This window comes from Trachypithecus francoisi, unplaced genomic scaffold, assembly GCF_009764315.1.
Source record: "Trachypithecus francoisi isolate TF-2019V2 unplaced genomic scaffold, Tfra_2.0 Lachesis_group17, whole genome shotgun sequence".
Taxonomy (NCBI): domain Eukaryota; kingdom Metazoa; phylum Chordata; class Mammalia; order Primates; family Cercopithecidae; genus Trachypithecus; species Trachypithecus francoisi.
The window spans coordinates 48,258,699-48,274,531 of record NW_022681462.1 but is presented as its reverse complement, the minus strand read 5'-3'; the positions used below and the strand labels follow the sequence as shown (position 1 = coordinate 48,274,531).

General features: G+C 37.6%; 1 protein-coding gene across 1 annotated transcript in view; it reads left to right on the top strand.

The window, feature by feature from the left end:
- MRPS9 (mitochondrial ribosomal protein S9) overlaps positions 1–15,833 on the top strand; it is a 61,244-nt gene that overhangs the window by 25,280 nt on the left and 20,131 nt on the right. The window contains exons 3-5 of the mRNA XM_033175582.1: positions 3,903–3,965; positions 4,049–4,079; positions 12,917–12,996. Of these exons, the coding sequence (XP_033031473.1) occupies positions 3,903–3,965; positions 4,049–4,079; positions 12,917–12,996 (174 nt within the window). The remainder of the gene's footprint in view (positions 1–3,902; positions 3,966–4,048; positions 4,080–12,916; positions 12,997–15,833) is intronic.

Below are 15,833 nucleotides of genomic sequence, written 5' to 3'. Positions count from 1 at the left end.
CTCATTGCATCCACAAAGTCTAAGAGGTACATAGTCAGTTTGTCCTGCTGTGACTGATCCCTCTAGTGGTGACCACTAGACCTTTTTATTGTAGAAGTAGCCTTTTCCCTTTGTCACCAATCTATAGGATAATATTTTGAGTTCATGTGAATTTTCCATTCTTCAGTAACCTTTCAGCCAGTGGCTTTAGCATTTGTTGTTGATCCTTGCCTGAAATTGATGGTTAATTTGGAAGTTGTAAAATGGTGATTTTCTACTTCTGTCATTACTTTTACTTTTATAACATATTGTTCTGTAAAGTAGTTTTCTTTTTCTTCTTGCCCCTCCTCCTGAGTGTTTGTGTGTGTGTGTGTGTGTGTAGGTGTGTGCGTGCACATGAACGTGCATGTCACCTATTGAATGTGTTGTGAAGCATTATCATTATTCTTTTATTTTTAGAGACAGGGTCTTGCTCTACCACCCAGGCTGTAGTGTAGTGATGCTGTCATAGCTCACTGCAGACTTGAACCCCTGGGCTCAAGCAGTCCTCTCGCTTCAGCTTCCTAAGTAGCTGGGACGACAGTCATGTGCCACCACACTTCTAAAAATTTTTTTTGTGGAGATGGGGTCTCACTGTCTCTAAAAAGAGATGGTGAGAATGTCTCAGACTCATTTTGTGCTTTGTCTGCCTTGTGCCTAGAATCAGCCATTTCTCCAAGGTACTTGGTTCCTTATACTGGGATGTATGTAGAAACCAATTGACCCTCCCGCTGCTCCTAAAGTTCCATTGCTTTATGCTTTTTCAGGGAACAGAACTAGGAAATAATATTCTTTGAATATTACAAGAAATAGTTTTTAAGATAAGAGTTTATATTGCTTAACATTATAGGGTTTTCCCTTTTACATTTGTATCTCTTCTATAATAAAATATTGGTCTCCATAAAATTAATATATTTACTTATTTGCTTTATGCCTCAGTATACATAAAATATTTCAGAATTATAATATCCACGTTCTGACTGGCCATAAGCCTACCAAGTAAAGATGAAGATTTCTTTGCAATTATTTTGTTGTTGTTATTTGTTTCTGGTTATATTTTTAGTTTCTTTATAAACGTTATTCTTTCATATATAAAACATTTACATGCTTCAGAGCTTAACTTTACGAGGGATGCCCAGAGGAGTTTGCCCTCATCCCTATACCCCTCCCTCTACTCTCACCCAGCCCTTGAGAAATGATTTTTATTGGTTTCTACTTATCTTTTTTTGTGTTTATGTTGCAAAAAGAAGCTTATGCATATTTCCCCCCTATACTTACATGTCTTTTCTTTTTCTGTTTCTTACACCAAAGCAGCGTTCTAGGTACATTTCTTTTGTATCTTGGCTTTTCTCTGTTTTACAGCTCTATAGTACTAGATTGCACAGATGTGCCCTCATTTATTCAGCCAACCTCTTATGTATGGGGATTTGGTTGTTTTCAGTATTTTGTTCTCATAAATCAGTGAATAACGCGTGCTTATGTTCTTTTGTATTCATAGGGGTGTATCTTCTGGGTAAATTCATCGAGTCAGATGGCTAGGGAAATATATATGTTGTTTTGTTAGAAAGCTCCCACCTTCCCGCTGAAGAGGTTATAGCACCTGGCATTCCCACCAGCAAGGTGGCAGGGTGTTTTTCATAGCCTCACCAACGGTGTGCTGTCAGACTTTTGAACTTTTGCTAGTCCTATTAGATAAAAAGTGTTCTCTCAGTGGTTTTAATTGCACTTATCTTGTTTTGAGCCATATATTTCTTTTAAAAATATAATTTAATTCGTCAATCTTTTTTTTTTTTTTGAGACCGAGTCTTGCCCTGTAGCCCAGGCTGGAGTGCAATGGTGTGATCTTGGCTCACTGCAACCTCCGCCTTCCAGGTTCAAACGATTCTCCTGCCTCAGCCTCCTAAGTAGCTGGGATTACAGGTGCCTGCCACCATGCCCAGCTAATTTTTGTATTTTTAGTTGAGACGGGGTTTCACCATGTTGGCTAGGCTGGTCTCGAAGTCCTGACCTGGTGATCCACTGGCCTCAGCCTCCCAAAGTGCTGGGATTACAGACGTGAGCCACCGGGCCTGGCCTGTCAATCTTTTTTTAAAAATTACTTATAAATTTTGAGTCATAGTTATGAAAGACTTTCCCATTTCTTAGTTATAAAGGAATTCACCCATGTCGTATGTATTTGTTTTTATTTTGTATGTGTAGCCCTCTCACTCATTTGGAGTTTACTCTGCTATATGATGTGAGGTTTGGATTTCAGTTGTGTCTTTTCCCAAATGACAATCAGTCGCAGTATCACTTATTAAGGCTCATGTGTGTAATCCCATACTGGTAGGCCAAGGCCAGAGGATCATTTGAGCTCAGGAGTTCAAGACCAGCCTGAGCAACATGGTGAGACCCTTGTCTCTAAAAAAAAAAAAGAAAAAAAAAAATTAGCTGGGTGTGGTAGTGCAAGCCTCTCGCCCCAGCTACTCCTGAGGCTGGGGTGGGAGGACTGCTTGAGCCTGAGAGGTCAAGGCTGCAGTGAGCATGATTGTGCCACTGCCCCCAAGCCTCAGCGACAGAGTGAGGTCCTGTCTCTAATAAAAGAAAAAGTCAACCTTTTTTCCCCTGCAGCAAAGGAAGGGGGTGGGTGGAGAGGAACCTAGTTAAAACAAAAAAAGTTTGCTAAAGGGGCACACTGATGTTTGATCGAAGTTTTTTTTGTTTGTTTATTTTGCACTCAAGCCTGCGTGACAAAGCATGTTGCCCAGGCTGGTTTATAACACCTGGCCTCATCCACCCACGTCAGCCTCCCTCAGCACTGGGATTACTGGCATGAGCCACTGTGCCTGACCTAGGTTTTTTGTTTTGTTTGAAGTGTAATTTTGTTCTGAAAAAAGCTGAATGAGAGAATGAAGCTTGACCCGGAGACACAATTAGGCTTCCTAATATGACTGAATTTATACCCCCAAATTATAGACCTCTCCTTTTGGGGGCAAAGTCTGATCCAATGCATTTACTATGTGGGTAGGCAGAGAAGGCCCACTCAGAACAGGCTCTCTAAACAAGCAGAAGTGTATCTAAATGCACTACCGGGTCCCAGGCCGTAGACTCTTCATCTGACATTGTTCAACAAGAAGGAAAGTGTACATTTTGTTGTTAATGGTGAGGCAGGGTATTGGAGAAGACACTATACAGGCTTAAGCTATTGTTCTCAGCTGGGAGGCAGTGCTGCTCCCTAGGATGTAGGGGCATTTGGAAAGGTGTGGGGGTGAGATGTATCACGAGCACTGGGTATTACTGGTGTCAACTGGAAAAAAGCCAGGAATATTAAAGACCTGCAGTACGGGAGAAGGGTGCCTGTGATGGAGCTGTCACACCCACAATGCTAGTAGCATCCCTATTGAAAAACAGACATGGAAGAAGAACTTGTTTGGGAAGAGTGTAGTTTAAAAACTCTGCAGAAAGGTGAAAGACCATCTGAAAACATCAGGGGTGTCATAGTGGGTGAGACTTAGAGCCTGCTCTTTGCAGCCTACTCTTTGATATGTGCATGACCAGCTGGGAGCTGGAACACTTGCTCTTAAGCACATTTCCACAGAAGCTGGACAGGAGCATCTCTAAGTGATCCTTTAAAAATAAAAGAGAGATTATTTGTGCTTTCATATTCAAGGAATGACACATTTAAAGCTCACACTTGAAAATTGTCAATAACCAGTTTAATAGTTAAATTTTTTTCTTTTTGGATGAGTGTGTAGTAATTTTATCATCCCATTGAAACAATTATGAAATAAGATAATGCTTTGAAACTCTAATTCAATGTTCAGCCTATAGAAAGTACTCTATAACTATTAGTTCTAACCTTTTTTATATAACAGTTGTTAACTAACCTTTGTGTGTATTTTCAGAGAGCTATTGCTTACCTTTTCCCAAGTGGTTTGTTTGAGAAACGAGCCAGGCCAATAATGAAGGTAGTTATTTTAATTACCATTTTAAAAATTTCACTTTTATATGTTACGATAATTATCTAATACATTATTAATTTAATTTACAGCATCCTGAACAGATTTTTCCAACACAAAGAGGTAAGTTTGTTCAAGAATGAGATAAACAGTTTTTTCTTTACCGTATTTCCGTGTCAGGTTATGTATCAGCAGTTGCTCACATATTGTAGGGTGGCCCCCTGTGTCACAGTAGTTGTGAAGCAGGTCAAAAAATTTTGTAACTAACAATGAATGAGTGAAGTTTGCAAACCATATCTTTTATATTAAATACTAAAATTAGAGGGGGTTAGAGCTTATGACTATGTGAATGTCACACTAATTATTTGCATTCCAACATATCCTTTGAGGGAGAGTTTGGTATAGAGCTGCTGGCAACTAATTCAACTTCTGTTTATAGAAATTTAAAACTTTCCTTGATTTTGGAAGCACATTTTCACTGACTATAGATTTTCTTTTCTGTTCTCTCAGTACTTTAATGATGTAATTCCATTGGCTTGTCTTACGTGCTTCTAGTGAGCAGTTAGCCATCTTCTAATGGTGTCTCCTGTTTTCTCTGGCTTCTGTTAAGATGTTCTCTTTATCTTTTAAATGTGTAAAAAAAAAATCTTGAAGAAAATACACAGCAAGCTTTAAGGTTGCCAAGAAATTGAATAATCTATTTATTATACATTAGAAGCCTCTTATCCAGTGAGGACCAGTAGTTCTCTGTTAACTTAAAAAGTATTAAAGCTAGAAATCATTTCTTTAAAAAAACACTCAAAATGTAACTTGAACTTACCCATCAAGCTTTTGTTGTGACCCTAGAGGTTTGGTGGTTGTGAGCGTGTCTGCTCCTCCCCGTAGCTTTTATATAACCATGCCGCTGATGCATCATCGCAGTTCTTTCACTTTTGATTTTCTTTTTTTTTTTTTTTTTTGAGATGGAGTCTTGCTCTGTCTCCCGGGCTGGAGTGCAGTGGCCGGATCTCAGCTCACTGCAAGATCCGCCTCCCGGGTTTACACCATTCTCCTGCCTCAGCCTCCTGAGTAGCTGGGACTACAGGCGCCAGCCACCTCGCCCGGCTAGCTTTTTGTATTTTTTAGTAGAGACGGGGTTTCACCGTGTTAGCCAGGATGGTCTCAAACTCCTGACCTCGTGATCCGCCCGTCTCGGCCTCCCAAAGTGCTGGGATTACAGCCTTGAGCCACCGTACCTGGCCTTTCACTTTTGATTTTCTTGCAGTGGAGCAGTGAACTTACACTTCCTAAGAAATCTGAGTGCAGAATATTTTTGTATTTCTATAAATTCTTCCCATCAACCTCACTGAAGTTGGCGTGACTTTTTTTTTTTTTTTAGCAACTTGCCTTTCTAGAGCATTCAACGTAGTTTTCCTAGAAGTAGGAACTTTATGTTTGCACTTATATTTAATTTATTTATGTAGTACTTAATTCATGTATTTGTAGAAATAAGTACAACTGCAATAAAATAGGCTTGGGAGTAAACACAACTACTAGTAAGCATGAAACTCAGCAGCAAACATGTGGATCTACTTGAGAATAGCTGGGTGGCCACAGGTGCTCAATGTGCAGGACGCTTTATCAGTGTGTTTAGAATTAAATAAAAATTGGTAAGATAGCAGATATTTCCATAGAAGACTTATTTATTTTGCAGTGATATTTCTGCTAAGTCCTATTTTAATTCAAAGCTAGGAATTTATTCTCTCACTCCAGTTCACTCTTGGAAATGATAACTTTTAGTTTGAATCTTGTTATAAATGTTTTGAATCTTTTTATAAATATGCTCTATCATTGGTATTTCCTTGATTCTTAGACATGGTTGGTTATAAATTATACCATCAATCTAACAATAGCTTTTGGGGAAATAATAAATGAAGACTATGTTAAAAGTACACATCAGGCTGGGCACCGTAGCTCAAGCCTGTAATCCCAGCACTTTGGGAGGCCGAGACGGGCAGATCATGAGGTCAGGAGATCGAGACCATCCTGGCTAATATGGTGAAACCCCGTCTCTACTAAAAAATACAAAAAACTAGCCGGGCGAGGTGGTGGGCGCCTGTGGTTCCAGCTACTCGGGAGGCTGAGGCAGGAGAATGGCGTAAACCCGGGAGGTGGAGCTTGCAGTGAGCCGAGATCTGGCCACTGCACCACAGCCTTGGCGACAGAGCAAGACTCCGTCTCAAAAAAAAAAAAAGTACACATCGCTTTTGCAGATACAACTCAAGTGTTACAGAAGTAAAACTATGCACAGGGCACAGTAACGTATATTAAATACCTAGTAGCTTTTCAGTAAATGTTTGTAATGACAGTGATTTTTTTCTTCTTCTTTACTGACTCTTGTATTTTTTTAACCTCTCAGGCTCCCCACCTATTTCTCTGTCTCTCTCTTCATTCTTTATTATCTCTGCTAGTTGCATCTCTTCTTATACATCTGTCCCCTAAGACCGGTTTGTTCTTTCAAATCGTACCAGCTTCTCAGTATTAGAAGTTTATTGTTACTAGCAGCCAGGTTGTAACAACTGAAACTTCTATATATCCCTGCAAAATGCCCATGTGTTATTTTGAAAATATGTCACTTCTGGTAGGATTATCTTAAGGTGTAGTTTACTATATGTAGCTATATGTAAACAGTACTCCTTTAGAATTAGTAAAATGTTTTTTGTTGCTTATGTACCTACCTCCCAATTTTGTTGTATTTCGTGAATATAGGATAAACTGATTTTTTTGTATGCTAAAAAAGTACCAGTGAATTTTAGATTTGGGTAGATTATGACACTTCCAGCGTACTAATACTTTCCTTATTAAAAGATGGAAGCTTCTAGATGGAGTTAACATAAAAGTCTTGCTCTTTATGGTTTAAAGCAAGTGATACAAATATTAGGTGAAACAAAGATAACTACTGGGTCAGCAGGAGCAAAGAGTAGCACCACATATTAGACAAAATGGAATTCAAGGAGTATGAGTAATACTTCAGTGAAACAAGAATGTTAATTTATGTTGATAAAACCTAATCTCCATTGAGTAGATTTGATGACCACAAACCTTTTTGCACCAACATTTAGCATTGAAATGTTTAAAGCAAAAACTGTTAACTAAGGCTATAACGAATTTGAATAACATAGCATGATTTTGTAGTAACAGATACAAAGAATACATTTTCTATGCAGAGGCCTATGGACTATTACTAGAATTACGATGTAATTGGTCATAAAGAAAACCTAAAGAATTCTAAGTAGTAAAAATCGTATCATTAGATTTTTCTGAGTTAAAATCAGTAAAACCATATTACTGTTGAGTTAAAGAGAAAATCAAAATTGAGGTTACAGACATGACAATGAAAACAGTTCCTATTAAATCCTATGGAATATGGACATTGTATTATATAGAGACAAGCATATATTTGTTAGAAATTTAAAAAGACTGAATATAAATGAACTAAATTTTCAGTTCAGGAAGCCAGAAAAAGAAAAATCGAATAGAGGAACATAGCGAAGAAATTTAAAAGAAGGGGTATGATAAACAAAACCATGTAATTCTTTGAAAAAGCTAGTGAAGTCAATCAGCTTCTGGCAAATCTGGCCAGGGAAAAAAGAGAAAACATAAGAGGACAATATTGAGAATTGTAAATAATAATATTCAGAGGGCAATTTTAAAGTATACGATTGTTATGGGTAACTGTCTTCTAACTTGAAAAATCTCTCAAATAAGAATTGTTAGCATTTATTGAAACAGAGTAGGCCAGGCGTAATTCTAAGTGCTTCCTATGTGTTAACTTACACTCTTCACAACAGGTTTATTAAGTAGATACTGTAATTTTCCCCACTGCACAAATGTAGGAATTAAAAGCACATGGAGTTTTAACTTACCAAGGACATAACAGCCAGGAAATAGTTGAGCCAGAATGTAGGGAGGCCCAGGCAGTTGTGGCACACATGTATATGTATGACCACCAGACTCAACTGACTCTCAGACATGTAGTTGAAAGAATAATATAATTGCCACAGATGTCTTAATCAGGAGAGTATTGTTTAAACTGGTGGTCCCCAACCTTTTTGGCACTAGGGACCAGTTTTGTGAAGGACGATTTCACGGACCAGGGATTGGGGGATGGTTTCGGGATGATTCAAGCTCATTACATTTATTATGAGCTTTATTTCTATTATTACTTTGTAAGTTACAATGAAATAATTATACAACTCACTATAATGTAGAATCAGTGTGAGGCCTGGGCTTGTTTTTATGCAACTACATGGCCCCATGTGGGGGTGATGGGAGACAGTGACAGATCATCAGGCCTTAGATTCTCATAAGGAGCACGCAACATAGATCTCTTGCGTGTGCTGTTCACAATAGGGTTTGCGCTCCTATGCGAATCGAATGGCACCGTTGATCTGACAGGATGTGGTGCTCAGGCGGTAATGTGAGCAATGGGGAGCGTCTATAGATACAGATGAAGCTATGCTGGTCTGTGGCCTAGGGGCTGGGGACCCCTGCTATAGAACCAAGTGCTCTTATTGTGAAACACCCGCTCTGGTCCCAGTTGACCAGTCATGACAGCAAATAAAAATCAGTAGAACCTGGTACCTGTCCATGGTCCAGGGGTTGGGTACCCCTGTGTTAATCTAAAAGCCGCAGAAGTTCTCAAAGGGCACCAAAGGTCTAATGAAAGATGCCCAGGCCCGGAAGGTTTTGTCAGGAAGTTCTGACATACCTTGAAGGAGGATGTAACTATTGTTATCATTGAAACTGTTATAGAGCAGAAGAAAAGAATGAAACTTCCAAATTCCCTTCAGAGGCTCACACAATTATCAAATCTGGACACAAATTTCATGAAAAAGAAACCTATAGTCTGTTGTCACCAGATAAAACACTAGCAAACCAAGTAAACTTTATATTGAGAGAATATACCAGAGGGCCTTTTTTCTCTCTGGGAAAATAAGGATGATTTATGTAATTCTCTGTGTTAATTGAGTCAAGGTTAAAACATTTCAATAAATAAAAGTTAATTAACAAAATTGAGCGTTGATTTTATTGGTAAAAACACAAACCAGAAATAAAAAGAAACTTGCTTAGTTTGAGAAAGCTTATCATGACAAACTGAAACACATCAAATTTAAAAATATATCAATAGATCCCCTTAAGTTCAGGAATAAGATAGGTATGTGCATGCTCACCTCTGTTATTTGGCATTGTTTTGAAAGATCTAACTAGCGTGGTTAAAAAAAAGTGTGGCTAAAAAAGGAAAAATATGAATTAGAAAACTGAAAGAAATTAGGAAAACTGATGATTATTCACAGATGTTATGACTGCCTACTTGGAAAATGGAAAACATACACTAGAAACTGTATTAGAATTTCAGTAGACTACCATTATTTGGGTACCTGAATTCCAAGCATTTAAACTATGAATTGTTCTGAAAATTTAAAATATGATACCCTCTTATAAAAGCATGCCACAGTATAGTTACAGGGTGAAAGGCTGATCCTGCAGAGATCATATGAGCATCCTGTCAGTTGATGACTCTGTGACGGCCACATCTACACACAAAGAAATCAGTGTGGGATGGCATGTCATGATGATCTAAGGAACATGACGGTCTTATTGGTAGCAAATGAATCGCAATCTTTCACTGCCTTTATGTATTTTGGCAGACAAGAACTGTTTTAAAAACACTGAATTTCAACTATACAAATACATACCTACATATTCATACAGACACATTCGTATGTATATGCATGCATGTGTCTTTTTTTCTCAGTTCATTTAATGGAATGCTGAAAAATAGGCTGCATGCAGAAGATAACAGAGTTTGGTCAAGACTTTAAAAATTATTGTGTGTTTTTGGAGTTAAGAAATTCAAACTCTAGAACAGAAATAAAGTGGCTAGTTGAAGAATATATATACAGCTTTCAATACTTTTAAAGTAACAGATATTATGTCCTTAAATCACAAAAACTAAAGGACAAAGATGATAAATTATTTATGTTGATGTTAAAAATTTCCCTTTGACAAAGACACCGGAAAATTTGAAATGTACCGGAGGCCTGATACCTAGAATAAATTACTCACAAATTAACAAAAACAGCTTACTACAGAAATGAGCAAAGGAAAATAAGCAATTCATAAATGGAAAAAATTAAACTACCAGTAAACATTTGAAAATATCAGAGGTCAGAAATAACATCTTGTAAAACAATAATGAGAGGCAATTATCACCCATCAGATTGGAAATTGTAAATATTGTATCAGCAACAAATTGGAAAGAGTCTAAATGTTCATCACAGGGTGGCTAAATAAACTCATGCTGTGGAATAATATACAGGCCATAAAAAGAGTGAGATAGAGCTACTTGTGCTAGTAGAGGTGTAACATTGTTTAGTTTAAAAAGCAAGTACAAATAGTATATGTAGCATAAATACAGTTTAATACCACTTTTGTCTTTAAAAGAACCACACAAACAATCCTATGTCATGCAGGCATACATACGTAAATGCACAGAGAGTCCTGAATAATAAACTCCCGCCTTGCTCTGGCAAAAGAATTTTAACGTATGATATGGGAAGTATATGTTACTTGTGTAAAGTTACTTTTATAGATAACTGAATAGGGGAGGGCAGTATCAAGAGAAACAAAAACTAAAATACACAAATAAGACTTGCAAAATATATGACATTTATATAGAATATTATGATACTCAGTTAAAGATCAGAAGTGAAAATCTCAATAGTTGGAAAAATTCCTTGGTTCTCTAAGGGAAGACAATATTCCAAAATTGCTGCTTTCTAAATTATTGATAAATTGAATATAATTTTACTTAAAGTTTTGTTACAACTTTTGGGAGGAACTTGTCAAGTCTAATTGTGCAAGAAGCAGTGGTAAAAAAAATTTTTTTAAGTAATGAAGGGAGCTCATCATACCTGGTATCAAAATCCAGCAAAAAGCTCCGCTAATTAAAATGGCGGTTACTGACGCAGAGTAGACAGACCAATGAGCAAAGTACTGGCAGCATATGTTTGTGCCTTACTTAGTTAATTCTAAGACTTTTTTTTTTTCCTCAAATTTTAATGTCTGACAGCAGGAAACACTTTACACTTTTTGTGAACTGTGATACATATCGTGGTTTGACAGTATTTTTTCTCTTTCTTTGTGATATATAAGATACATGATGGGGCATCTAAAAATCTGTGATACCTTAGGTTCAGTGAAGTCAAGTGTGTGTGTGTGTGTGTGTATACACATTCACATATGTAATGAAATCAATCCCATGATATGAGACTCAACTCAAACATATCTCCAGGCTTACCAGTAGAGTCTTGTCTGCAACCATGACGGTTGTCTTTTTTTTATCACTTTCTGACAGACTAACCATACAGTGAAAATCAATTGCATAAGAAAAGAAAAATATTAGAAAATATGCTGGATTTGATTCATGAAGTCTATGACAATGATTTTGGAGAAGTGCTGAAATCATCCATAAGCCATTAGCAAATAAGAATTTGGTTTTTCCAGCTAAGTAGCCAAGCAAGACTTTCTTTTCAACATTTATTATGAAAATTTGGTCTTTGTTTCAGAAGAAAGACATCCTCCTAAATAATACAGGTGGTATTTCGATAGAAAAGCCTGTACTATTCAAAAAACTAAGAGATAACTATTCAAAACTGAGAGATAATGACTCTTTGCTGGACAAAATAGTTCTTGGATTTCTGCCTCACAAACATAAATTCCAATAGATTAAATATTTGAACATTAAAATAAATAAAAATTCCAGAAGAAATACAAGAAAATAATTTTAGAGCGCCCAAAGCCTTAAAGCATGTTTCCTCAGTGGGGGCAAAGGTTGGTTGACGGGGGTGGGGAAACCTAGCTGTTACAATGGTTTGTGGTGTTTCCTCAGTGGGGGCAAAGGTTGGTTGACGGGGGTGGGGAAACCTAGCTGTTACAATGGTTTGTGGCCCTCCAGTGGGGCACAGTATACATCAGCAGATGTGTAGTGTGTCTGTGGTATTAACATGTCATGGGGGGCGGCAATTAGGGAGACAATGCCTATAAAGGATTCCTTCATGGGATGAATCATGAAAAAACAAATCACACTACCATAGAGGAAAAGCGACAGAGTTGACTATTTACATATTTTAAACTTCTCAATTATGAAAGGTAACATAAGTAAAAGTAAAAGGCAAGTGACGGCCTGGGGGAAAATAGTTTACAACTTCTGTAATGGACCAAGGAGTATAATCTGCTTCAGAGAAACATCTCAACAGAGAGAGCATGGGCAGAGGACACAGAGTTAGCATTTGTCTTGTTTCTTAGACTAACACCACTTCTCAGTTTGCTTGGTGGTGGTTAGTTAGATGTGAATGGCCATGTATATTCCAGAAGGAATTGCACCCAACACCATTTTGAGGCCCTTCTGTTGTCGATGTTTTACACTCGGAGGTGGATGACCACAGGGTTGAAACAAATGATGTAGCATAGAAAAATACATTCGTTAGTTTTCATCTTTGTTTACCTGTTTTAGATTGTCTGAATGTACTGCATTGTTTACTTTATCAGTTTTCCCTTCTAAAAATATGGGAGGGCATTATGTGTATAGCCAAGCCTAATTTTTTTTATTCTAACAAGATGATTTTGGCTATTTTATAAGCTTTTATTTGAAACAAATTACAGAAATTCTCATAGTTAATATTTAGTAATTTTTTAATTAAATGTAAACATTGTTTTATGTTAATGGTATGAAATATTAAATATCCTAAATGTTTGCATATAAATATGCTAAACTAATTATCAAAATTCTAAATGTTGGTGATTTTTGTATTTTTTGTTACTCAGTTTTAAATGTGTCTCCTAACTGTGGTTAAATGAAGCTATTTGGTCTGTCTCTATGTGTATTTTTATTTGTTTTCATCTGGCTTTTTTATCAGCAATCCAGTGGGGAGAAGATGGCCGTCCATTTCACTATCTCTTCTATACTGGCAAACAGTCATACTATTCATTAATGCATGTAAGTATATTGCATTTATGATAAATAATACGAGCTGTAAGCTACAAAACTAGTTATACTGGATACTGCTCTCAGCTTCAGAATTTACCTAGTATTTTATAATGGACAAAAATAAGACTTCTAGAGGTAAGACACTGTGTTGATGAAATGATTTATATTAATTCATTTTGCTAAAGGTAAACTTTATGGAATTTATATCAGAATGGTTTGTCTTTAAAATGCTTTTACTTACAAATTGAAATCATGTTCGAAGATAGATGTTCAACTCAATTATATAGTGTGTGCATGTGCTTCCGGGGTAAGGAAGGAGGAGGCCAAGTGTATGATGCTGTCAGGGGCTCTGAGGCATTTGCCTTGAAAAAGAATCAAATGGTTATTTCTCATTTGTTTTTTGTTATTTATATACAATTTTTGCCTTTCATAGATTAATGCAGTGGATGAGCCTAGAATTTGGGCCCCGAAACAACCTAAGAAATGATTTTATTGCAGTTTGACTTCCAACTGCATTTAGTGTGCTGTGAACAATTTTTGTTTTGCTTTCAGAGCTATAAGTATCTGATAGTGTGCAAATTTGGAAGAGTTCCCCAGAATTTCTGTGGAAAAAAAGGCCAGATGCCAACATTCTGTTTTTATTTTTAGAACATGATATCAAGTTCTATTTTACTCATTATATGATTTTTTAAAGTTTCAGAAATATTTATTGGGCTTCCCCCATCTACAGTCAGATTGCAGTGGCTTGAATCAGTGCACACATTTACTCTGCTTTTTAGAATTATCTGCTGTTTATTTGTGCTCCACAAACCCAAAGGACAAAATTCCCACTTGTCAGGTACATTTATTTCTTGGGGAAAAAAAAGAAAACCTTCTTTTCGCTTTTTGTTGACCTTGGGCAAATGAGCTTCTTGCCCTGGCAGAAATGAAATGAATGATAAATGTAGAGTGTGTCTTTGCTGAGTAATGGAGCTGCGGCTCCGGCTCCGTAGAGGCTCTCTCCCGCACAGCCCGAGGCTGCCCGAGGACCCCTGCTGTTCATTTAAATAGGTATGTCAAATCTGCCTCCAAACGCCGCCGGTTTGATCTGTGGTAATATTTGTGAAGGTTCCATATGGACTTGAGCCCCCTGCAGTGCTAAGAAATAATGTACAACGCTTCATGGTGCAGACGCAAATTTTCTCTGAAAAGGGATGCAATGCTGCGTTTTAGCTGTCGGAGGGGATGATGGAGCTGACGCGCTAGGCCTGTCAACTTGTTACACGGATGGGTTGCACGCAGCGAAGCTGTGGAAAATCTGTGCCTTTTAACTTTTCTACTTAATCACGGTTGTAGCATTGCCTTTAGACTGTATGCTACATTAATTCTCTTCCTGCCTTCTGCCTTTCGTCCCAAGTTTCACGGAAAAAAAGTAAAGCATGCAGGTCTTGTAGAGGAGCCTTATCAAACAGCTGTCATCTGACATGCCATTTGCATTTGTTTTGGCTGAAACTGAGCAACCCAAGGGCAAGATATTTCGTTGCATTCCATCATAATGAGGAAATTACACATCTTATAAGAGACCTAACTTTTTTTTTTTTAAGTTTGTTTTTATGTTTTAAAAGGTATTGTTCAAGAAACTGATCAGTTTCTAAGTGGAAAAAATGTTACCATACTCTCTGACTAAAATGTCAAATGATATCTGATTAATAAACATTCTTTGTTTTTGAGTAATTTAAGTTTTGTTATGTATCGATAGAAGAGTCCTTTGGGTTTTTATATTTTAGTGCAATGCAGTAATTTCTAAATGTATGCCCTATGCATACATTTCAGCATTATGTATAGCAGGTGTTATTAATTACAGCTGCAGTCACACCAGCCTAGTTTCCCAGATAACACATATCACGATCACCTGCCAGAGATACTGAGCCTTTGAAATAGTGACGAAATGTTCATCATTCACCCTACAGAAGCGTTTTTGTAGTGGCCAGGCACTGCGTAGAAAGTCCAGCTATAACGCTTGAAGCCATCTCGCCTGTCTGCACTCTCTTTGTTCTGCCTGGTCTTGATGGTGAGGGGAGCCATTCCCTTCCCACTGTGAGTGATCACAGGACGGCTGTCCCCACTGCGGCACGGGAGGTCGCCCCTGAAGACTGTGGCAAGCTTTAAAGACTTGGAAATGAATCCTTGTTGCTACCATTTATTTTCGTTGATAGAATTTTTTCCCTATGTGACGGGATAACAGACACTAAGCCAAACTGTTTTTCCCATGTCATTGCCCAACTGTAATCGTGTGAGGCCCGGGTGCCATTGGCCAGGAGTTGTGACAGGAAAACACATCTAGAGCCTGCGTGCATTTGGCGTGAGGAGACCCTTCTGATGCCGATTAACCTTTCTTGTCCTCCTTAAAGATGCCAAATCTTCTTTTTAGTATTTGGTGACTGTTTGCATACGAAGCATATATATTATGTTATAGCAATTTATAAAACATGGCCTTGATGCACCTTGCAGTTAAGATCAGTGTATGATACTTTAGTGGATCCTGTTTCCAGTTGACCTGTATTTAGTCTGTCCCCTTTCTGTGGAGAAATGGGGAGGTTTTTGAGGGAAAATGGCCATGAAATATAAGATACAGTTTATTGTTCCTGCCCAGAAATGAAGCGTGATAGGAAAGTATAAAGTGAAGGGGGATTTGCTGATCCGTGATGTTCTCACGTTTTGGAAACGTGCCACACTCCACAGGTTCACTTGCAGGGCACTTGGGCCCCCATTTTCCTATGGATATAATGATCCGCGTGTCCTCAGGTTCCTGGGAAAGTCGATTAAAAACTCATTTATTTTACACTAATAAGATGTATGTATATAAT